The 25980-nt window shown below is 40.1% G+C and overlaps 1 protein-coding gene across 4 annotated transcripts in view; it reads right to left on the bottom strand.

Moving 5' to 3' along the window:
• Positions 1 to 25980, bottom strand: part of Schip1 (schwannomin interacting protein 1) — a 775862-nt gene that overhangs the window by 738826 nt on the left and 11056 nt on the right. Inside the window, exons 1-2 of one of the 4 annotated variants that reach the window (XM_087619478.1) lie at positions 21950 to 22134; positions 21327 to 21354 (exon numbers count right to left, since the gene is read on the bottom strand). The exons of 1 other annotated variant lie outside the window; for it this stretch is intronic. In XM_087619478.1, the coding sequence (XP_087475604.1) occupies positions 21327 to 21335 (9 nt within the window). In that variant the 5' untranslated portion in view covers positions 21336 to 21354; positions 21950 to 22134. 4 annotated transcript variants of the gene reach the window in all.

Genomic DNA, 25980 nt, shown 5'->3' with positions numbered 1-25980 from the left:
CGGATATAGTGATAAATCACTAGAAATCAATTTGATGTTGTGTCAATTTAGCAAACAAATAGTAATGTGTTACCCCCTAGGATTTATAGCCTATTTAGCCATAGCTTCTTGGCTCCAATAATGGTGTTGGGTAAGGGTGGTTTCTGGCAGGACAAATCTTAAATCCAAATCAAAAAGTCTTTGGTTATCCCCATAATATTTGTGCCACTATTGCACGAGTGAGCATATCTCATCAGGCCAGGCATTATTGTAGCACACGGGCTTCAAATCTAGATATGATTAATGGTTGCTTATCTCTTTGGGTAGTGCTCAAGTATCTCTGAGCACTGTGAAAACTAGCTATTAGGCAAGACGCTTCAAGGTCGGAAGTAGCTTGATTTTTTTTTCTATATCTATTCCCAAGCCTGTGGTGTCTTCAGCAATAGACTCTTGTCACCTAATTCTGGAGGGTAAATAGGAGCAAAGACACTAATCTGTGAAGCTTAGGGTCTATTCTCTAATCTATACTTGTGGCTGTGATATAAATAGAGAATGCTGATGGACACCAGAGGTTAGTACAAATTCAGGCATTTGATTCATCATTTCGGAGGAAGCATGACGTTTATACAAGTAATCAAGAAGCAGCTAAATGTGAGAGACAAAACTTGGACTACCCTAGAGGGATTTCTAAATAAACTGCTGAAATTTTAGGAATGAGGAAAATCTAAATGAGTAAACAGCAAAATAAAGAGGGTTAACAATTCCACCAGACTGTAAACCCACTGAAATGTCATTGTGTTGAGGTACATTGTAGAGATGATGACCCTGTCCCTCTAAATACTTCAGGGTATGTCTCCTAGGTACAAGGAAATTCTCTTGCATGATCACAATACAATACCTAGCTAAGAAAAATCAGCTTAATTAGATCTTTTAGACATTCAAGGAATAATTTGTCTTCCATTTCTAGGCTGTCTCCTATGGTCATTGTCATAATGGAGGTAAAAGAAGAATCCAGGGTCCAGTTAAGGTCTACAGGATATATTTGGATGGTGACTCCTCTCTTTCTCTCTCTCTCTTTCTCTCTTTCTCTCTCTCTCTCTCTCTCTCTCTCTCTCTCTCTCTCTCTCTCTCTCTCTCTCTCTCTCCCTCCCTCCCTCTCCCTCCCTCCTTCCCTCCCTCCCTCCCTTTCTCTCCTTCTGGTTTCCCTACAGTTAATACAATGTCATTGTCTTTTGCTTGTCATGTTTCATGGCGTTGACTTTCACAAAGATGCCAGTCATGTATAAAATGTCAGACATTTTGAGTTCATCTGACTCTTTACTTATGATTAGATTCTGTTTTGATACTTTTGTCAATTACATTCGGAAGATGATGTTGTTTTCTTTTTCCAGGAACACAGTAAGAAATAGATAATGTCAGTCTATTCCGCTCTTGATGACACTGAGCTGAGTACAACAGGATTCTCAAGACCTTTCCAGTTTGGAGGCACACATTTCCCTAGCAATAACCTAAGTCAACAAAGGTGTGAAACTTGGAGAGTATGAGAACAATTTGAATTCATGAAATGACTTTAGTGTCCACTAACAGTCTTTGCCATCATATTTTATATTTACTAGTTGATATTGCATGAAAAAATAGCTTTCTGCACTCCTCTGTCCTCTTTTCTTTCTTTTGTTTAGTTCCAGGATCTCCTTCCTAGGGAGTGTTGCTGCCCACAATACATAGGTCTTGCATTCTCAATTAAGGAATAAAGATGATATCAGACAGATGGGCTCACAAGCCAATCTGATCCAGACAATCCCGCATCTTCGGGGATTCTAGAGTGTGTCAGATTGACAATTAATACTAGCCATCTCATAGCCTATGCAGAGTAAAACAGTCTTTCTGGCATTTCCCTGCATATACTAACAACCAGCAATGTCTTCCAGGAGAATTACATCTAATCAATGTTATAGAAATTACTGATGAATTGATAAATTATAAATGACAGGAAGCCCTAGGTCTCACAGGAAGGAAGGTCACTGAAAGCCTAGCTCCAGAATCATCTCATGTCATTTACTCAAAGCTGACCTTCATCTGCTCCAACCATTTCTCTCTTCCTAGATCCCCCAATATGACACCTTTGTAACATGCCTCATGGTTTCCAACCACAAACAAGTCTAACCACCCTACTTTTCTATTGATTCTATCAATTATGGATTATAAACCAGCCACAACCATCAATTATCTGGGCAGTGTGCTTATGAGAAGCAACTCCCCCCCCCCCACAACACTTTGACCATGGAATCTATGCATTCTTCTTGAAAACAACGTACTGGTAGGCATCGAAAACCTTGGGTTAACAGACAAGAATTAAACACAACATAGAAATTGGGCCTACTTTGGGAGTAACTTCTCTTATTTTCATGAATTTCTCTTTACCTGCAAAAACTTTAAATGAAGCACACACCTCATGCTCTCATCCTGGCTTCTCTAGTGCTGGAGGGAAGCTAACTTCTGGAGACCCTAGGCCAGCTGCTCTGATTGCCAGCTGTTAAGCAAATTTATTTCACATTTTTAGTATTTTTCCTCACCCACAAAACATAACAATGGCACCACAGAGTTATTATGAAGTTAGAATGCAAACCATGCTAAAGAGATCAAACATCCACTGTCATTCTATCAGTTAATGATATGATGTATCCACACTGTCATTAATGGGATGACTTCACCCTCCCCGGGCAAGCCCACAAAAGACTACCTAACCATCTCTATGGGATTAGCTTTCTGATTCTTCAATATTCCTCATCTCACCATCTACTCTTATATCCTAGAAGCACTCTATTTGACTATTCTAGTTTCTCAGAATCAAACACATCCAAACTGCATTTCCATCTCTCTCTAGGATCTCCACCTTTATTCTCTTGCAATTTTTAACTTTTCAAAATTTTTGGATAATTGAAGATTCACAGCCAATTGTAAAAAAAAAAATAACATAAGATACTGTATACTGCCCACTGAGTTGTTTTGCATAACAAAAGTGTAAGATCATAAGCAGGGAACTAACACTGATACAACCCTCCTACCTCAGTCAGACTTCTTCAGGCACTGTTATTGAGTTCCTTGTACTTTTACCATGTGTATAGGCTCATATCGCTACTGTCACATTCAAGATGCAGAAAGTTTTCATTACAGGAACCCCTCATACTACCGTTTCATAGCATCCTCCCTCCTGACCAGCGCTAACTCCGGTCATTCGTCCATCATTTCTATAATTTTGTCACACCATGATACTTATAAAAAAGGAGTCACAAAATAGAGTTTGGATACTTCCTTTTTTAAAAACTCACAGTGGTTCCCTAGTCATGATCATCAATGAGGTTTTGCTTCTCACTGATAAGTAGAGCCCCATGATCTGATGGAGGACAAACAGGCGACGCAGCCACACCTTTGAGTTTATTCAGGTTGCGTTCGTTATGAAGAAAGCTGACATGACCCTTTGCTTGTTTGTTTCTGAGGGATAAATATGTAACAAAGCTAATGCTATGGTGAAGGATGAGCACACATTTGGTTAAACTGACCTAATTGGCTATTCCATATGGCACCTTCACCAGAAGTGTGTGAGTGGTACAGTGTCTAGGCACCTCCTGCTGTTGGCATTACTTCTTATAATAACTGTTTTGATCAGTCAATAGTGACATCTCTCCATTTTAATTTACATTTGCACGAGTAGCTCATGGGTGTGCCACATTTTTCACACTTCTGTACAATTCCTATGACCTCTTCAGTGAAAGACTTATTTCTGTATTTCTTTTTCATTTTCCAGTTGGGTTATTTGAGTCACATATCAGTTATTTCAAAGATTCTAAGATTTTAAATATATTCTAGATACACATGCTTTGCTAGATATGGGATTCGCACTGTATCCCAGCCTGCAGCTTGCTGTTTCTTCCAAAGTCTTTCACAGGATAAGTGTTGATGAACCCTGCTTGCTAATTTTGTTCCTTTGTGGACTGTGCTTTTTCAGCATTAATTTTTCACAGTTTTTAGCTTTAGCGCTCTCTTTTTCCCCCTAAGATGATTCCCTAAATCATGCTTAATGTTGTATTCTACATGTGAATTTCCAATTCATTATGAGAGTTTTAAAATAAGACCTGTGGGCAAGTGGAGGGGTAGCTTTCCTTGGATCCTTTTTCTAAGGATGGGGTCCTTAGCTCATCAGAGTCCACATGACCACCAGGTTTCCTCAGCATCACTTTCTACCAAAGTCCAGAGTGGCTTACCCACACAAAACAAACTAAGGGTTTTCAGGGGCCATTGTTCCCGCCGTGAAACTACTTTTTCTTAACCTTTCTCCTCAACCCCGAATAGAAGGTCACCTTTCTGTATTTCCCATGATGTTGTACCTCCTCCTCAGACTAAAGTGTCTTCACCCGATCTTCATGCCCCTGATAGTCTTAGCCCTCTCTATTCCATCCAGCTTTCCCTCTACCACACAGGGCTCCCAGGAAAACAATTTATTTATGGAGGTTGGTTTTTTTCTGAGAACTAAATTAAATTACACGTAAAGCTTAATAAAAGCTAACCCAGACCACAATCAGTTCTCAATGTAGAATCATTGTAATTGTAACAATTGTTATGATTCTAATAATGTCTTTGGCATATCTCATGGCATAGTTTATTATAGATGCTTGTTATGCATTCAATCTTTATTCCTCTTCTCCACCAATCAAGTAACATTTTTATAATATGTCTTACTTGTCCTTTACACTATAGCACCATAGGCTCAGACAACAGTTGCTGAATTGAATTGTATATTTTATTTCAATTACTATGCCAGCTAAAGAGAGAGAGAGAGAGAGAGAGAGAGAGAGAAAGAGAGAGAGAGAGAGAGAGAGAGAGGGAGAGAGAGAGAGGGAGAGAGAGAGAGAGAGAGAGAGAGAGAGAACAACTACATTTTATTCCCAATTAACATTTTGTTTAATTGACAATTGGCAAATAGCCCTTTTCTTCAATTGTTTTTCATTTTATTGCAACTTTAAAAGTTAAATGATTTATGGAAAGAAAAGGATAATTAGGATACTTAATCGAGATAGAAAAGTAAGCTTGAAAGTGGTGGCTGCTGTTGCTGTCCCTCCCCCCCACCCCCTCCCCTGCTTCCCTCTGTCCCTTCTCCTTTCTTCCTTTGTTTCTTCATGATCCCCACTAGAACAGTATACTTTTTAAGAGCAAAACCAACATGCAAACTTTATTAGACAGATGCTATTGAGTCCTGTCTCTCATTCCATCCCACCGAACTTTCCCCACATTTTTGGAAGAAGATGCATCAAGAAAGGTTACTGAAGAAGAGTTGGTTAAACACTGTGGCAAAGAATGGGGATTCGGGATTCTAAAAGATAAAGCTCATGGACTTGGGAAGGCTTTGACAGATCACACTGAATAAAATGACAGATTCATTTGTAGAAAGTGGTAACAAAAATAAAGCTTTCTAGAAAAGAAGTAGAATCTTCTATGCTGCTGAGAAGCTCAGAATATAGATGTAATTAACTACAAAAAGGAGAGCTCAGAGTGTTTGGGTACAAAGTTAAAGCTGGGTGGGAGGAATAAGTTCTGGTGTTCTGCTGCACAGCGGGATGTCTATAATTAACATAGTGGAACATGGACTTCAGCTACAAGAGAGACTCCTCAGTGTTTCACCACAGAAAAATGATAAATATTTATGAGGTGGGCATTCAAATTGTCTGATTTTATCATCTTACAAATCACATCTGTATCAAAACACCATACCATGCTGTTTGGTTTTACACCTATACATTAACAGAAAGAAAAATGAAACAGAAAACCATCCTCAAAAATCCCTCAAATGCTGTGTGTAAGGATTCAGGCTGCCACTTGCTGCCACAAAGCTGGCTTTGGTTGCAAGATGTACCATCTCCAGCTCAAGGGAGGAAATCCTAGTCAAGCCATTGCCGGTGCCAATATTTGATTTTGGTAGAGGCACATGACACATTCTGGACAGCGAGATAGAAAGGAGAGTTCACTGAGACCTTTGTCCTACACTTTATTATTATTGTTGTTGTTTTATTTTTATATCATTTTATTAATAATATTCCAAATTTTGACCCCTTCCTGATCCCCCTCCCAAAGTTTTTCACCCCATCCCTGCTTCCCTTTGCTCCTGAGAGGGTGCTCAACCACCCACCCTCCTACCCCTACCTCACACTTTCTCCCCCAGCATCCCTTTCCCTGGGGCAGCAAGTCTCTACAGAATTAGGTGCATCTTCTCTCACTGAGGCCAGACAAGGCAGTCCTCTGCTACATATATGCTAGGGCATATACCAGTCCATGTATGCTCTTTGGTGGGTTGCTTAGTCTCTGGGAGCTCTGAGGGGTCTGGGTTGGTTAATAATTTTGTTCTTACTATGGGATTGCTTCAGCTCCTTCAATCCTTCCCCTAACTCTTCCTTAGGGGTCCCTAATCTCAGTCTAATGATTGGCTGTGAGTACCTGCATCTGTCTCAGTCAGCTGCTGGTAAAGCCTCTCAGAGGACAGCCATGCTAGGCTCCGGTCTGCAAGCACACCATGGCATCAGGAGTAGTGTCAGAATGTGGTGTCTGTGAATAGGATGGATCCCAACTTGCGCCAGTCACTGCATGGCCTTTTCTTCAGTCTCTGCTCCATTTTTGTCCCCACATTTCCTTTAGACAAAAACAATTCTGGGTCAAAAATTTTGAGCGTGGATGGCACCATCCCTCCACTGGCGTCCCTGTTTATCTTCTGGAGGTGATCCATCTCCTTACTGTTGGGCATTTTGGCTAAGTTCATTCCCATTGAGTCCTAGTCCTATTCTTAAAATTAACAAATGTGAGAAAGGAGCCAGGCTAAACTCTATCTTGCCAATTTTATTAAGACTCTGTGCTCCGAACTCTTGAGATCACCACACAACCATAAAGACACTTATAAGCAAACAGGGAGAAAGACCAGAAAACTTGGAAGGAGCTGGGTACTTAATGAAATTACACAACTTTAGCAAAGAAATGGGAAGACCTCTAGCTCTAACTATTATATCTTATTAGAACAGCTTAGCTCCTCCTTTCTGGTCAGCTTCATGGATTTCCTGTTTCTAGTCTACAAAAGTCACTTGACTGACACTGCTTTTGGGTGATCTCTCTAAGTGTTACAGTTTGAATATAAACTGACTCTCCCAGACTCATGTGTTATATAGACTTGATCTTCAAATGAGGAACTATTTATGAAGACTGAAAGTAGATCACAGGGGTAAGTTCTAAGGGCTGTTCCTGTCTCTCTCTACCTCTGTCTACCATGAAGTAAACGGCTCTGCTTTAATCTCATCATGATGGACTGAAACCTTCAAAACCATAGGTTAAATGCCTCTTCTTTCTCCAGTTGTCCTCTCAGGTAGTTTGGTTACAGTGACTTAAAGACACTGAGTCTTCCTGACAGAGAAATTTTAAACAGGAAACCTGCAGTTTAGTTGGCTAAGTGTGTGTTTATGCTTTTGATTAATATTCCAAAATAAACAAACAAACAGGCTTGCTGTACGCACAGTGAAGAACAAAGAGAAAGAACAGGGACACAAAACACAGGAGGTCTAGATTCAAAACCCACCTTGGTACCTCACCAACTAGCTAGCCCCGGGCAAGATGCTTTGTGTGAAGGACCCTCAGATCCTGTACTGTAAAATGCCCACAGTAATGCCTACCCTGTATGCTGATGCAGAGGATTAAATGCAATCATGCAGTAATAAAAGGTCTGTCAAATAGGAAACAGAATAAATGTTAGTTTCTTCTCCCCTAATTAATCCTTTGCTTAGATGAGACACTAACACAGTTTATTAGACTATTAATTCAGAGGCTGTCTTTCCAGCAGAAATTACTCTGACAGTTGGGCTTGTGTCACCAAGAGTAATTTCTGTTGAAAATCTTCTGATCTTAACACTTCCCCCCAGGAAGTCTGATGTGTTACAGAGGGCTCAGGCTGGGTTACTTCCAGCCCTAGGGAACATTGATGTGAGATCCACAATCAGAGGGCTCCTACACCCTTGACTGTTTTATTCTCACACCTTGAAAAGAGTATGTGGGTGGAAATAATGGACTTCAGGGAAGCATGCAAGTAAGAACTCTCCCTTTAAGTCATTTCCACACTTTCTGAGACATTGCACCCAAAGCTAATCATATCCTGACAATTATCACCAAGCTTCTGAATACAATTAATTAACATACTATGTATATATTGTGTCTGGAGCATAGAAAAAACTAGGGCTTGGTTTGACAAGAAGCATACTGTCTTAAAAATACAGGCTATTGTGGGGGTTGGGGATTTAGCTCAGTGGTAGAGCATTTGCCTAACAAACGCAAGGCCCTGGGTTTGGTCCCCAGCTCCAAAGAAAAAAGAAAAAAGAAAAAAAATACAGGCTATTGTGAAGTTACTCAGCGTTTATGATAAATAAAAGTCATATTTACTTAGTCACTAATTTTCTTGCATGCCACATAATAATAGGATTTATATTGGTGAAAATGCAACCAGAAGAGGCTTAAAGATGCCCTTACCCTTTGACCTAGAGGCTTTCCTTCCGGGATTTATTTTAAAGACAGAATTGAGTATTTAAACAATAATTAATCGTTTAATGTATATGGGCATTTTTCCTTATGTATGAATGTGCGTGTGTACTGCATGTGTGTCTGGAGGCTGTGGAGGCCAAGTGTTGGGTCCCTGGACCTGCAGTTAGGACAGCTGTGAGACACAACGCAGATGCTGGAACTGAGCCTGGGTCCTCTGCAAGACCAGCAAATGCTCTTAACCACCAAGCCATCACCTCTCCAGAGAGTGATTTTTAAAGACTATTATTACAAGAAGAAAATGATCTAATAATTCAACCTTAGAAGATTCAAGAGAGTTTCAGAATGTCTACACAGTGAAAGACAATGTAACTACTGAAAGTAAAATTATAGAGATGTATTTATTGGCATGTGAAGATTCACATGATATATTCTTGGATTTTGGGAGATTATATGCCATGTGTAGTATATTATCATTTAATTAAATTTAATGTATTTACATATACAACTTTCAGTATAGTAAAACAAATAAATATGATATGAACAATAATTTTTACATCTTGATGTTTTTGTAATAAGTAAGAACCAATTGTATAAAATAAATAAATTGTATAAAATTGTATAAAAATAATTTTAAAAACTCAAAACAAAAAAGTACTTTTAGTCTAAACAGCAGCAATAGTTTGTCATTATTCATTATATAGATTGTCTTAGTTTGCTTTCTGATGCTGTGATAAAACAATGACCAAAACCAACGGGGAGCAAAGGGCTTATTTGTCTTACACTTTCGTCTCACAGTTCATCACTGAGGAAACTGGAGGCAGGAAGTGATCCGGGTACCATGGGGGAATGTGTTTTACTGAGGAGGAGTGCAGCAAGTCATGGCTTGCTCAGTTTGCTCCTTTTTATACAACTCAGGGCCACCGCAATGGACTGGACTCTCCCACATCAACAAGAAAACACTCCACAGGCTTGCCTGTAGGCCAATCTAATGGAGACACCTTCTCAATGGAAGTTCTCTCTTCTTAGATAATTCAAGATTGCAACAGTTTACAAAAAGTGACCAGGACTTTGATTCTCAATTCTACCTTCTCTGATTTCCCCCATAGTCTGACTTAGGAGACTCAAGGCAAACCTAGGATAAGAAGATATTAGTGCTTTTTTTCTTGGGGGGGGTAACTCTTCTGAGGTTAGCGGACCTAGATGAGGGTGGTCTAGCCAGTCGATGCACTGATTGGAGCAAGACATTTAGCCATTAGCAATATGCCAGGTCCTGTATTGGTGATGGGGGAGAATTGCATAATTCTTATTCCTATGCTTGGTTGGTTCTTTGCATCTTCCTGATGATTTCTTCACTAAATACAACGTGATTTGTATCCACTCTGGGAAGTAGCACCTTCCTGTCATTGCCAAGCAGGCTTTAGACCTGACTACTGACCTAGATTCAGATTGATTTATAATGTTAGTGATTGTTATTGTCAGTGGTTTTTACCCATACTCTGTTATTTACTCTGTCAAGTACTTCCAAACATATTTCACCCAAACACTTAGCAATAATGCTGGAAGACTAAAGCTATAATTATTCATTTTATAGGTGAAGGAAAAGGTTGTCCAAGATTATGTAGGTGGTAAGATAGAGGATCAAAATGAGATGCCAGTTCTACTTGCACCTTTTTAGAGCCCTTATAAGTCAGAAATTCTCAACCTGTGGGTCATAACCCCTTTGGGGGCTGCATATCAGAAAGCCTGCATATTAGATAAATATATTATGATTCATAAGAGTAGGAAAATTACACTTATGAAGGAGCAATGGATAATGTTATGGTTGAGGGACACCACAACACAAGGAACTCTATTAAAGCATCATAGCATTGGGAAAGTTGAGAACCACTGCTAAATGTAATTGCTTAGATAATAATGTTTAAATAATTTTAAACATTGTCTTTTGGGAAAGAGTTCAGGTGTACACTGGCAGGTACTCCTAGACCTAAAAACAAGACTCTAAGAAGATAATACCAAACTACTTCCCAGCCACAGAAGTGATTTGCTATAAGTCAATGCCTTAGCTGCTGGTGGCAAGGACACCCAAGGCAAAACTTAAGGCTCCGTGTGGTCAGCTCTCTGTTGCCTGGCTACCTCCAAACCTCTGTAAACCTCAGAACCCAACATAAAGAAGTGTATAAGTCCTAAATATCTCATCTGTGGGCATCAAATGGCATGGCATACGTGTGAGAACTTGCCAACATACAAAGGTCAAGAAGTCTTGATTATGTCTGAATACCAACTGCTCCTGCCTCAAACCCCGGGCAATGCAACTTTTATATAGCACTTTGAAAAGATCAAATGAGGGATTTTAGGGATAAGGAGAAATCTTAATGCGAAGAAGTCCCATGGGTAGCATTTTCCCAGGTTTATCATTAGTAAGTCCCGAGAAAAGCCCTTGGCTCAGTGTCCCCATCTCCTGTCTAATGCTGATTTAATGGTTCTGTGCTAGGTGCAGAAGGGCTTTGCCGCAAAATTTGTTAGATGTTAGAAAACCTCGTTACTCATTTTGGTTTCAACTCCCTAGGAGAAAATTAGAGCTTTGAAAGCGTTTCTACACACTTTGTTTTAACTTCATGTGAGAGCTGGCACGATTATTCAAAGACAGTGTAACAAGGTTGAGATTATAGTAGCAATAGTACTAATCTTAAACAAAGCAAAACCCTAACATCTAAGGGTTGGAAGAAGCAAGAATTTATTTTACTATATTTTTAAAAAATAGCTTAAGTTATAAATGTCATACTTGGTCATGTTTTAAAATGTAAGTCGTCCACATTAGGTGAAAGGAACAAACTTCACTACAGAGTTTCTTCATCCTGTTGATGATTTCTTATACGGACTTTGAATGTCTTCTATGATTACATAAGTGAGTGACTGTAAGTATCTGTTTTAATACAATGCCACTCTGGTAGACTGCTCTGGGAAGTGATTTTCTTCTTCTGCAATTTTTATTTTAGTTTTCACATCCATATGTATGACTGAAACAATATTGAACTTGCCTCCATAATACCCCATTACATTGCTAGGTCATACATTATTTAAGTGTTTTTCTCTGGATTGAGATTTTGTTATTTATATATTATTAGCAACACGAATAGTCTTACAACATCTTCCTTGAATTATGTGAGTATATCAAGGATATTTCATGCATGTGTGCATGCATGCACATGTTTGCCTCATGTACATGAGTATGACGGTGCATGTGTCCCTGTGTGTGCACTTGGGAGTAAAGCAAGACATAGGTGTATCCCCTATTATTCTTCTCATCACTGCCCTATTAGTCGATGAGAGGTCTCTCACTGGACTGGAAGCTTGTTTCTTTAGCTAGTCTGGTTGGACAACCAGCTCTTGGGAAGTGCTGTATCCTCTCTCCAATGCTGGGGTTATAGGCACACTCAGCCATGCCTGGTTCTTCTATGTGGCGTCTAAGAGTTCAGTGCATATCTTCGAGTTCCCATGTTTGTAGATCAAATGTCCTTAACCATTAAGCCATCTTTCCCACACCCTGCAAGGAACTTCTCAGAAGTAAAATCAGTAAGTCAAAAGTCACAAAGCCAGGTATGGTGGCTCATGACTGCAATCCCAGCAGAAGAGAGACTAAAGCAGGGAGATCACTGATGGTTTGAGGCCAGCCTATGCTATACAATGAGTCCTAGGCCAGTCTTCATTATAAAATGAGACCTTATCTCAAAGCACCAAGTACTGTGCATTCAAATATTGATAGATACAACAAAGTGCCTTCTCTTGATAGTTGCATTATTTGCTCTTCCCTGAACACGGGAATGAGAACACAATATGCAGACATAGATTACATAAGGAACTGGAACTGAGGGATATGCTATCAGTGAGTGGTGGACACTCAATTAAATTTAAGAAGGGGAAAATGTTTGACCTCAGGTGGACTGGAAATCACTAGGTCACTGGACCTTCCACCTTAGGAACAGTGTTGGAAAGGGACTAACAGTCATGGTGCTGATACTGTGTGCTGGTACCATTCTAAGTGCACTGCCCACATTAAGCCTCCTATTCCACCAACACCATTATAGCGATGGTGCTGTTGCAGTTATAGATGGGAAAAACAAGGCATACAAAACTTAGGCAAATCCCCCAGGGCCACCCAGCTGTTAAATGGTAGAGCTCAATTTGGACCTAGAAGGTTCAGGCCCAAAGTCAAGACACTTTAAACATTGTACATTAGATCTGTGCTTTTAATGATGTGCTAGTCACATTTGAGAGAAAAAAACCAGCCTGTGCCAAGAGCAGCAGAAACACAAAGAAGAAGATAATATTGTTCCCACCCAGGTCATTTCTCACACTGTATTCACCCCCACCAGAACTGCCATAATATACAACATGCTCACATTCACTTAGTCACATGTGCATTGTCACAGATAGCATAGAGTGGCAATTTGCTTTTTCCCATAAAGTACAAGGTCATTATGATCCTTTAGCCTTGGGTAAGGATTCTAAGAAAACTGCCGTCTTGTGGACATAAAGTGGTTGCTGTACACATGAACTTATAGCATGTACAGTTACTTTCATAAGGCCTATAGACGATCAAGCCAATTAAAAAGTCAAGTATGAATAGATAAGGAGTTACTGAGATCCTATCCTTGCTAAGGGGATATTAGTGGCTGCTGGCTGCTGGAGGAGGGAAAGTATTCCTTTTGGGGAGTAAACCCATGTACCAGAGCGGGGTTGGTTGCCCATGCACCAGTGGATGGCTCCATGTCCATGCATATGTTAGCAGTCCTAGTTGGACTCTGTGGACAAAAGAAAGATGTTATCTCTAATTGTCTGATGTTGACTAAGATTAACATGTTCAGACATGTTGGATTTAACATCTTCACATTCTAAATATTAATAATTCTACCCTGAAAAGAAGGGTATAGCTCAGTGAGGAGGGGGAATCACTCCATTACAGAAACACGCCCCTAGAATACAATAGCAACCTCAGCAAAAGCAGCATTACCCAGCCACAAATCTATAATTTCCAACCACGTGTCTCCCATAACATGGGAGCGCAGCGGGAGGAAGAGAAGTCTCCAAGGTGAGTCTCCTCATCATCACCCTTCCACTGGCATGTCTCAGAGCTCAGGCGTAGGTTCAAACCTATTCTGCCACCCCCACCGTGTGGGCATCATGACTCTAGCCTCATCTATAAGATGAGAAGTCAATCCACGCCTGCATCAGTGGAGTCTCGCTAAGACTCAGGAAGTCCAGTGAAGATCTCTACCCAAAAGTTTGTAGATAAATCACAGACTAACAAAACTTCCAGTCAAAGGACACCTTCATCCCACCCATCATTACTCCTTCTGCTATGTTTTATTCCTTTTGGTTTTGCTGGAAAAAAATCAAACAAGCAAACAAACAAACAAAAACAATAACCAAAGGTGGTGTCTTATAATGAGGTTAAGAGCCAAAGTGAGGCTTGGTCTGAAATGCTTCATGCTGTGGTGGTCAGAGTGGCTGGCAGGGTATTCTTTTCTGGGCAGCTGTAATTATGAAAGGCCATAAGCTCTATGATACATTACACAAAGCCAACTAGCGTGCAAACAACACATCTTCTTATTACCATAGATTATAGGCGCACACCAATGCACATGGCTATTTACAGCTAGTTGTCTTAGCTCTTTAAAGTTTTCTTCATTTTGATTAGTGTCTGCTACTGTGGGTAGAACCCAGGGCCTTGTGTATGGTGGCAAGTGCTCTACTACTGAGGACCCATTCTCAGCCATAAAAGTCTTCCCTTTGTACACAATGATAGTAATGTGAAGTTGATAGCAGGCTTTTTTGCTCTGTACAACGAACCTTGGAGACCTGAGTAAATATGCAGATTTGACTGCCATGTCATTCTGTTTTAATGGCAATTAAATATTTGCTCTGAGCACCTCAGATTACAGTGCAAATCTTCATGAAACTCATACTCTCTATTTCTCTAAAGTTTATTTAGCATCCAGGATATGGTGTTCTCTTCTGCTGGGTTTTCAATTATATAGTGTGTAAATTTTCATCTGAAGACATTTAGTCATTTTTTTCCTTGTTCATGTTGGATTAATTACCTTTGTCCTTTTGTTAGTTAGGCAATATGATGCAGTCTTTTAGATTCCTCTATGAAAAGGTGCCAACATCTCATGTCAATGGCATTGACCCTTATAACTCCCCACAGAGTTAATGGGACCCTTCAATTAGATGGGCTAGCCTTTACCAGCCTTGCAAGTCAGGATCGGGTCTGTGTGATGCCATGAGAACTTGGTACAAAATAAAGTATAATAACAACGATTTACTCATACTGCCTGTTGTAAATTTATGGGTTCAAAGAAAATATTTTTATAATTGAATTTAAAAAGGGGAAAGTATATTTTGTCAGAATGATTGGTCTCTAAACCATAATTTTTATTCCGTGCCTTAATCTTTTATTTAACGGATTATTTTCTTAAGTCTCCAAATAGTGGTAAACTTAAAACCAACCAAGGTTTGAGGAGGTGAATAACAGTGCCTGCCATGTCTTCAATTGGAGCAGCGGTTCTCAACCCATGAGTCACAACCCCTTTGGGGGTCATATCAGATACCCTTCATTTCTATTTACATTAAGATTCATAACAATAGCAAAACTACAGTTATGAAGTAGCAGCAAAAATAATTTTATGATTGGGTCACCACAACTCGAGGAACTGTATTAATGAGTCACAGCTTTAGGAAGGCTGAGAACCACTAAATTGGATGGTCTGGCAACTAGGGTAAGACAGGCAATACACTAGAATGCCATGCTTCAGGAGACACTAGCTCTAAGAAATCAAGGTGCCATTATTTTGGTGTCTCTCTCACCTTACCCTAAGTTCATCTGGTAGACTCTGTAGAGATAACATCTTGTCAGAAAAAAGGTTACACCACTCTTATCTCCCTTCAATGCTTGGCATCGTGCTGTAAGAATTTCACTAATGAAGACCTGTTCAGAAATCCATGCCAGTATCTCAGAATGGTTCAAATATTTGGCTCTTACCTTATGGTCTTTGGCCCATTTTGAGTTTATTTCTGTACAAGATTAAGAGATAGGGATCTATTTTTAGTTTCCTCCTAATGTATATTTCCTCGGGATAATAGGTTAAAGAGGATGCCTTTTCTTTGATGTGTTTGTCTCCTTTATCAAAGATCAGCTGGCTGTAGATACATACGTGTATGTATATTCTCTATACTATTCTATCACTATACGTGTGTTTTGATTGCAATACCATGTTTTTGTTGCCATGGTTCTGTGTCATGTCTTGAGATCAGGTACTAGTATGCCTATGGTATTTCTTGTTTAGCTCAGGTTACCTGCACTTTTTGGGTCTCTTACGCATCAATATAAATTTAGGATTTTTTTCTGGTATTGTGAAAAATGTCATTAATAACACAATTAATATTACAATGTGATTTTCACCAAATCTATAGTTTGCAATAATTCTCCTAGTTATGAACATGGGGGAGGAGGCTTCCCATCCTCTAGCATCTTCTTCAGTCTCTTTTCTTAGTGTCCTAAAGATTTATCAGCACTTGTTACAATGGATTGAATCTTAACTACTGTACATTGGATTGCTTTGCTGATTTTTTTCTAGTGAGTTCATTATTTGATTATTAGCAAATCTCCAAGGCTGTATATTGATTTTGTAACCTGCCACTTTGAAGCACTATTTTTTTCAATTCTGAGAGTCTTTTGCTGAAATCTTTGAGGGATTTCATGTACAGAATCATATTACCTACACACAGAGATCATGTAGTAGAATCAAGAATTGAAATACAGGACTACAACAAATTTAAGAAAAACTTCTTCAAAACAAAGAAAACGATTACATTCCTTTGAATATTGCCTTCTTCTTATCCCGTCAATTAATCACAGAGTCTTTGACACATACAAGTACAAACATGCACTCACGCATGCGCATAAAGTCACACTTTGCATTTATTCATCATTCCCATTCCTTTACCTAGTTCAAGATCACATTTCTTCTAACTTATAACTAAAATGGCCTAATGGCTGTCCCTGTCAGCAGTTGGTTCCCCATCACTGCAGCCTCTATACTATGGCCACATTCACACAAATTATTTTGATAACATCAAAAAAAGAGACAGTCTACAGAATGGGAGGTCTTTGCCGCTGATTCAAATCCAGAACATAAAAAAGTAAACATCTTAACAACAGTATAAATAATCAATAAATGGACAAAACTTTAGCAGTAATTTCTCAAAAGAAGAAACCAGTAAACAAACAAACACCCAGTAAATATGTAGAACGTGCTCAACATCTTTAGAATTAGGGAACCACAACTCAAGACTAAATTCCATCTAACTACAGCCAGAATGAGTGTTACATTTAAAAACAATAAATGCTGATAGAGATAGAGGGAAAAGGGAACTCTTATACATTGTTGGTGGGGATATGAGTTATTATATTCACCATAAAAACATTATGAAAATTCTCAGAAAACTAAAATTAATAGTATTTTATGATCCAGTTATACCACTCCTCGGCACATAACTAAAAGAAATGAAGTATGCTTGCATAAGAAACACCTGAATACTGGAAATGCTTAGTGTGACACTACTCACAATAGTCAAGTTATGGAGTCAGTCAAACACATGTCACTAGATGAACAGATTAAGAAACTAGAGTACCAAAGGAACTCTATAACCAAAGGAACATTATTTACCCATAGCAAATAATAAAACTACATCATTTGCAAGAAAATGGATGTAACTAATGGTCATCATGATAAATAAACTAAGTCAGATACAGAAAATCAAGTAAAATGAGATAATTAAAATTTAGAAAGCCAAGTTGAAAGAAGTAAAGGGATTACCAGGGGCAGGGAATGAAAGAGATATGGAGGGAGGGAAAGAATTAGGAGACAAACCTGTGGGAGGGTGAATACAATGGAAGCATGTAATTTGTATGTAGAGAACTGTCACTTTGAAACCCATTAATATGTTTAATTAACATGCACCAATAATCATATAAAATGCAGTTTATAAAGAAATGCCATTAACCGAGTCTCTGGATATAGAACATTCTGATATGCATCTATTATTAAACAAAGCCCAGTCTTTACAGTGGAAAACCATTCTCTACTCAATTTTGTTTCTTGTCATTCATCTTTATTGTCCTATGAACCACTTAATGTGCTAAGACTCTTATCATTTCTTCCCAGAGGACCAAAATAACACATCCAGAAAACAACTAAGCATTCCAGTTGGTAACTGGAGCTAGAAGTGAGGTAATAACACTCCAATGATTATGCTATGCGATGATCAGAAGACTTCACTCTAGAGTCCAGGTTCACATCCAAGCTCCTCCACTTATCCATTATACAATTACCCAAGATCTATGATTTCTCAGTGTCTCATCTGCAGGATGGGAATATTAACAGTAGTCAAAGGCTGTGCAAAGATAATTCATTTAAAGCACTTAACCCGGGGCCGGAAGAGAGGGTTCAACAGTTAAGAGCATTTGTTGCTTTTGCAGAAGACGCAGGTTCAGTTCCCAGCACCCTCATGGTGGCTCACAACAGTTGCAGGGGATCTGATGGCCTCTCCTGACCTGTGATCACATTGCACAGACACAGTGTACATTTATGTACTCAGGTACACACACATACACATAAAATAAATACATCTTAAAGATGCAATACTTAGCATAGTGCCTGTCCCACATCTGACAGACAGAAGAACATGCTCAATAAATAGAAATTAAAGATCCTGTCCTCCCTTGTCACACACACACACACACACACACACACACACACACACCACACACGATCCATTTTCAGAAGGCTGTTCCTCCTATTAAAGCCAGTGAAGATAATTAGAAACATTTTAAAATCCTCCTTACAATGTGCTTCTCAGTTGCCTTTCCTGTCACCTGCAGTGTGGCTCCTCGCCACAGAATCCCCACCTTCTTGTCCACTGCTATCATTTGTTTTTCCCATCTTCCTTTCTCATGCATCCCAAGTGGCCATTCCTTCTCCTTTATAACCCAGTAAGGAGTTCCTCCCCATCCCTACTGTGACCGTCCCCTACTGGCAAACCTACAGACCATGCCATTTTGAAGCCAAGTAGAACAAATGAGAAAAGTGTAAGTCTCGAACTGTGCTGAGGGATTTGTGCCTCCACACATGGATGCTGAAGAGAAAAATCCTCTCGCATTTCTGCAGAAAAAAACTTCCCCTTCCCTTCCTCTCTTCCTATAGGAGGAGACAGTGTGCCAGGGCGGTGCTCAGTATGTGGTTAAGAAGTGAGTGATTTCAGTTGAAGATGCGTGGTCAGCCGACAAGTTATAGTTTTGACATATGGGAGCCGTAAAATTGAGATACTCGGTAAAGCACCCTCAATCTTCAGATGAGGACACTTTTACACAGGAGAAAGTGTTTTTAATCACTTAAGTGTGGGAGTTGTATAAATCGGTTTATAAAATAAAGTCCTGGTCTATCGAGCCTCTACAAGTGAGGGAGAAGTCATAATCAGGGACAGAGGGCAAATGTGGCATCCTTTTCTTTTCACTATTGAGGACATACGATATTTCCTACTAAGTAACCCTGAATGCTGGCATGTTACCACACGATGCCATAAAAGCTCAGAAAAAGGAAACCTCTTTTATTCCCAAAAAACTGACTTCACACAGGACTGCCAGCTTCAGAAGTAGGGCAAGTGTTTTGAAATAGGACAGAGTGCAAAAAATTGTTTCTACAGTTCTTAATAACATATATATTAGCATATTATACTACATGCAATATGCTGCTAGTGGTGCTGCAGCGTCCTGGGTATATATATTTGAAACCATCTGCAGGATATTTATATGCAAGGCCAATATTCTGAGGTGATGTAGAACACAGTCTTAAACGTATTTATAGAACTGGAATAAATAGTACCTAAAATAAAAACTAGTTACATACAGAGCAATCTATGATCATAACATCCAGTGTCTCATACCTGTTTTTAAAGGCTCCTAATACTCTGCTGTTTCAAGAAATCACCCCACCATATTGAAGTTCCCTATAGTGCTTTTAATAATCATTAAGTGGACATAGTTGGTAAAAATCACTATTAAAATTTATGTAATTAAAAACCACATGTAGTCCTCTATATTAACTTGTAAAAGACTAAATTATGAAAAACACTGATTCAGGAATATTTACTTTTGTTGTTACGACTAAATAAACTGTGTTACTGAAGTTTTCAATTTTCTTCAATTCAAAGAAAATAAATACCTTTTTATTTTATAGTCAATATTATGAACAAAAAATAGTGGCTATTCAATATAAAACAATGAGGCTGTTTACCACCTTGTTTAAAGTACGAGGAACTTCCAGACAGTGTAAGCACAAACCTGGACTTTTCCAGCTACCTGGCTATTATTTAAGAAGTCTCCACTTTCAAATACCCGTGCCAACTCTACATTTGAGCATGCACTGGTAAGGATGAATTTTGTTTACTTTCTAAGAAACTTGCTTTTCTTCATGGGTTCTGACTTGCTTATCTACTCATTTTTATAATTAGTCAGTACTGGTCTCCCAGATCAAGAAGACCGTGCAGAATGACAAAGAGAAGGGGGCAAGCTGTTGTCACCTCAGGGAGCGATGCTCCAGAGTTGTTTTTCTTGGGCACTCCACACATTACAATCATAATTAGCTCGCCATTACACTTACATATGCACATGCTCGCTCTTCAAAAGAAGCCTTTTAAGTAAAGTAGTGCAAGCATCTCTCCAGCTTAAGGATTTGAAATAGCAATTAAGCCTGCACCTTAAATCATTTGTCTTTATAACTAGAGGAACAAGTCCCGAGGATGTAAATCTCACCCAATGAGAGGAGAGCTGCCGAATGCATTATTAATTGCTAAGTAATTTCTTAATTTTAGAATCTAACTTTCAACACTGGAAAATAAGTACTGTGATTTATGGAGCCCACACACTCCTGCCGCTTTCTGGGAGTTCAAGAACCACAGGCACATCCTGTGTACAGCGTAAACGTGATCCCTCCAAGCCAAAATACATTACTGGATTCAGCTACGGCAAACCCACTCTGTCTACTTATCGCTGGAGCACTAATATTAAGAGTAGCTAAAATGCCTGCTGAACACTGCAGCTCAACGTCCCCCGGGCTTACTCCGGAGCACGCCACATCTCTTCCCTCAGCGGCTGCTGACTTTTAAGAAGGCAGGTGACATGGTGCGCAAATGCTCTGCAGCAGCCAGGTAACTCTTCTCTGCAAATCTTCAAAACCCCAAGCCCCACCCCCCTACACACACACACACACACACACACACACACACACACACACACACACACACCTCTTTCATTTGTTTTAAGGGAAAAAAAGGTTTTGGATAGCTATTAAAACATGCCATCTGCATGGTTTAAGAATATATTTTTCTTATACTTGCTGTTGATGTGTAAGATGTTTCCAGATCTGATTAGAAAACCTGGCTATGCATAAAAAGTACTGCTTTCAATAAGACTCTTGTAGTGAAATCTGCCCGAACAGACATATGTGCACATAAATTGCCCATATTTCTAGACACATGCCTATATTACCAAGCATGCATGCACACGCACACCAAGAGCTGCAATTAATCCCCGGGTCTATAAGCCCCCTTTCACAGGCTTTTGCATGCATATTATTCAAGAGAGAGAGAGATCTTTAGAAAAAAAATGGTAAGCAGCCGCATCTATTGCACACAGAAGTGGCGTGCTAGAGAAGCAAATACGTTACCAGTCGCATTTTGAAGTTTCTAGAGCACCTGCAGGTAAGAGGAGACTGAATCAGAGGCTGCCGCACGGTGTTCCTCGGAAACACAGAGCCCGATGTGACTGTGGGGGAATGCGAAGTGAGGGTGAGGCTGGAAACCTTTGAGTTGAGCTCTCTCTAAGCATCAGAGAGCCTCAAAGAGGAGAAAGAAAAAAAGGCAGCCCACAGACAGGGAGACGAGAAACTTCTGGCACCTCTCCAACTCAGGAATGAATTCTCTGTAATTTGGAGATGGATGGTTGATGGAAATGAAGAGAAACTTGGATTTCCCAGAGAATTTGCTCAGCCACGCAGAAATGGGCAGGTAATAGCCGAGCTCGTTGGAAAACAGCCATTCAGGAATCAGGAGCGGAAAAAAAAAACCCAGAAATTCTTGTTGGAAAAATATTAAAAGGCTACTCCAGCCAGCTTCCCCAGATGCCTTTACGAACTTCAAGTGGATCGCTCCCTTGGCTATTTGTTGCATGTTTCATTAATCCCAGTGCAGAGGTAAACCGGAAAATGCTAATTCCTTTTATGTAGAAAACTGGATTTATTGCTTCATTTTGCAATGTACTTTACACATATAAATGCATAGGTTTACTTACAGAGCTCCCGTTTCTCCTGGAAAGCCACGGGTGTTTACTTCAGATTAAATGCTAAAAGGCTTATATACAGCTTTTCACAAAGTAGAGGGAAAAAACTCTTAATACTCAGAAACCAAGCTGAGTACTGATACTTGAACATAGAGTTTGAGGCACAGGGAGGATGGAGAAGGAGCCCTGACCCAGTCAGTGGCAGGCACATCAGAGATGCAACTCTGCAGTGCCCTGAGCAGGCAGGCAGCTTACACCTATAAATATATCCATGATTAAGGGTGGGAAGAAAAGAGCTTGAGCAAATTAAGTTCTTAAGGACAATAACCACGACTCCGTTAGGCTACCAAAGAGGCTAATAATTTCTGAGGAGCACACATGGGCTTCACCTTGTCTGAAGAGCTCAGCCTCAGACAGAGAGCAGGGTCGGCAGGCATTGCGCACTGGCAATCTATATTCAAATGTAATGAGCGGAGGACGACATTATCATGAGGAATGTTGTCATATTACATTGTGCCTGTGTGCCTTAACTACCCATCTAACCTTGCAAATGGCCATTTGGCTGGATCCGATAGTGGATATGCTATTGATGGGAGGGCGGGAGGAGGAGGCAGGAAACTGTTCTTATTTGTTTTACTACAGGAGCATCTCTGAGAGGCTCAGGTATAAAATGCCCTGGCTGACTGTGGGTGTAATTCTTTTCAAGGCCACACTTACCAGTAATAAATCTATAGTGCAATTAATGATGACCAATTAAACCATTTATTACTTTAACTCATGAGGTCAAGGGCAGTCCAGTGCTTGTTTATTGATAAGGAGTCCATGCCTAGAATCCAAAGGAAGCTAGGTTCATCTTTAAGCAAGTTTAATAAACATGTACTGCCTAGGGCACTTCCAGCTCTTCTCATAGCCCAGTGCTCCTTACTGTACAGGAATTTTTGTTCTTTCTCCTAACCATTTGCTTCAACCATTCATCCAAAAAATATTGACTGATTTAGATGCCTGGTGCTGTGCAGAACACAGTGACACAGTAGACCCTCCCTCAATGTTTGCCACTGCCACTCTCAGAGCAGACTCTGCAGGGGACGTCAGAATTACATGTGAATATTGGTACCCAAGCTACCCTTCTTCCATCTCGGAGTCACTCTTGGTCATGGTATGAGAGAAATATGTATGAAAATCTCCCTAGATGATTCTGATGGAGCCTCTCCCATCTCCCATAGATGTAACATCTTGGGATTCGACGTTACGGTGACAAAGTCTGACAGTCATGGAAAGGGAGCAAATCCCATAGCTGTAAGACTCAAACAACAGAGTTACTTGAGCTAACCACTCTTCTGGGTCCTTGTGGGCTAGCCTACCATTGGGAAGTCCAATACTTAATCATTTTGACCCAAAGCCTGAATCTGCAAAGTTCTGGGTAGATTCGGAAGCCAAAGATGAAGGCAGAATAAAGTATAAATCTTGTGGTTCATTTACACAACCTTTATGGCCCTTCCCTTCTTCCGTAGAACAAGAGGGCAGGCTTCAAGTCTATAATTATTCTACCCAAAATCATAGGAGGCCTCCTCCAAAAGAGCCAATATATTTGTGCCCAGAAGAGGGCAGGCCTTAGGGGAGAACATGGGACTTGTAGCTTAGTAGTACTTAGGTTGCAGCCAATTAAATCTGATTGGGGAAAACCTTCCCCCTGAGAAGTAAGGCTCCCAACACTCATAAGAGTGACCTTTCATGCATTTCTACAAAGGCCTCAGTCTCACATAGCTAGATTGCCTGCCCCATCCCCTTAAGTCAGCCCCCACCCCACCCACAGTGAGAATATGAGTAGTTCAAAGCAGAGGGCACCTTTATCCTCTGCCATGAACAATACTTCATTCACTCAGGAAGAATCCAACCTTGATGGATGTCTTGACGGCAAAGACCATGGGATCAAAGAAACATAAACCACCTCATGTAAAAACGCTATCAAAAATAATGATTTTATGTCTTCCCTTCCTTTCTTTTAAGAATATTGGAAAATCTTGAAACAAAGAGATATAGGGAAAGCAGGAATGTTCAGTACAAATATATTAGAGACAGACAGGCCTGTGGTAAAAAAAAGGGAATTCTCTGTTGTCTTGTGCCTTTGGGTCAGCTCCAGGCTAAGGGTGAAGCTCAGCTGATGGAACTCTTGCCTGACATGGACAGAGTCCTGATTTGATCCCAGCACTACATAAACCAAGAGTGCTGATACAGGCATATTGTCTCAGCACTCGGGAAGAGGAGAAGAATTCAAGTTCAAGTCCTTCTACTACCTTAGCAAGTTTGAGGCCAACCAGACAAGATCCGGGAGACCCTGTCTCAAACACAAACAAATCAAGTTTCTCTGGTTTTCTCCCTTTGTAAAAGAAACCAAAAGCTGCCTTATTGAATTATCAGGTGATTTAAAAAAGAAAAAGCACCAACTTATCCTAAGTACCTCAAGAAACAGAAACTCAAAACAAAACAAAAAACAAAAAACAAAAAACAAAACCTTCCGCTTGCCTCTGATAGCCTGTGGGCTCCTTGAAGGTAGGAACAGAGATCTTTCATGTTCCTCATACCAAGAGTGAAACGGCCCTCTATAAACTTCGTACAATATTCTTGAGCATCTACCTAATACTATGTTCTGGCCTAGGCCACCAAGAACACAGCAAAGGAAGCAGAGGCGGCCTATGCCCTCCTGCGACTCTCAGTCTAGTGAGGAGATGGAAGTTAAACTGTGCTGTGAATAACTGAAAAAGGCAAACGAATTTGCTAATTAGTTCAGGAGAGTCTTAGGTTTTTGTTCATAATGACCCAGACAATGTCAAGGACACAAATGGAAGAAAATCTGTGAGTGCTTTGGGTAATTATCTTCAAACCTGGGGACTCAGGCTGATGGGCTGGCCCTCATTAAATGGGAGATCTCTCCTAAGAGCAGTCCCCTGAGACATATCACAGCAGCCCAGGCTACTCTTTGATCTCTGCACAGTCCCTTCCATTCCACCAAGAGACAAAAAGGTTCTGGTTTCTGACCTCATTGCTTTGCATTCTAAAATGCAATAACAGTGAGGTGGTCTTTTTTTATTTTTTTTTTTGAGAAACTGAGATTTGTTTTAATTAAAGTTCTAGGGATCCAGATTTTTTTTCTAAAAGAAGCAATATCTGGTTTTGGAGCTACAGAACATCTTATAACAGAGGTCTCATACTCAATGATGAACGAAAAACAATGACATGAGCTGTGCCAGAGAGAGAGAGAGAGAGAGAGAGAGAGAGAGAGAGAGAGAGAGAGAGAGGAACATTCACAAGGGCATTCACACATGCTCCTGTATAAGTATGTTCAGTTCTCATCCTGCCTAATGAGGGCAGAGACAGGGAGACAATGCACTCCACTTACTTAAACCATTCAGATGTTTAAGGCAGACAGTTAATGGAACAACATAAGGGGCCATCTCTCAAGAGCAGGAGATTACCTTTTGTTTTCCCAGATGATTCTCTTTGAAAAGGTTTGGCTACCAGACTTGCAGAAAACAGCAGTGGGTAAGAACGCCTGCAAGTACTGGTGGGAGGTGCTGACCACACACTTAAATCTATAGAGTGACGGCTTGGGATACTTCAGTTCAATGCCACACGTCCTCAATAGTAAGTGGATTAAAAGGCATATAAAACCCTGATATTACAGCTAGTCTTTTAGCAAGATTGTTACGACTATGAATCTTGTGGTCCTGTTAACTCATTCTTGCTGCTTGGCAAATCCCTGACAGTCCCTACTCACCAAGGCAGTTACAGAAAGTGAGCTTCAAAGCTGCCTGTGTTTTTTTTTCCAAGCCTTAAAAGTGTGTCCCCTGTGCCATTGTGGGCAATGCACACTCATAGTCATTCCTAACAGTCTGGGAGGCCTGTGATGTTCTGCGTGTGGGTATTTGTGAGAGATCTGTTAGGAACTGTCCATCTCAGCCAGAGGGATGGTCGACTGGCAGCTTCTGCTACTAGCCCATACCCAGAGACCATGGCCGTGGAACAATCACAGATGCATCCTTGCC

Source organism: Rattus norvegicus, chromosome 2 (assembly GCF_021556685.1).
Source record: "Rattus norvegicus strain SHRSP/BbbUtx chromosome 2, alternate assembly SHRSP_T2T, whole genome shotgun sequence".
In the NCBI taxonomy this organism is placed as follows: domain Eukaryota; kingdom Metazoa; phylum Chordata; class Mammalia; order Rodentia; family Muridae; genus Rattus; species Rattus norvegicus.
This window is presented reverse-complemented; position numbering and strand designations above follow the sequence as displayed.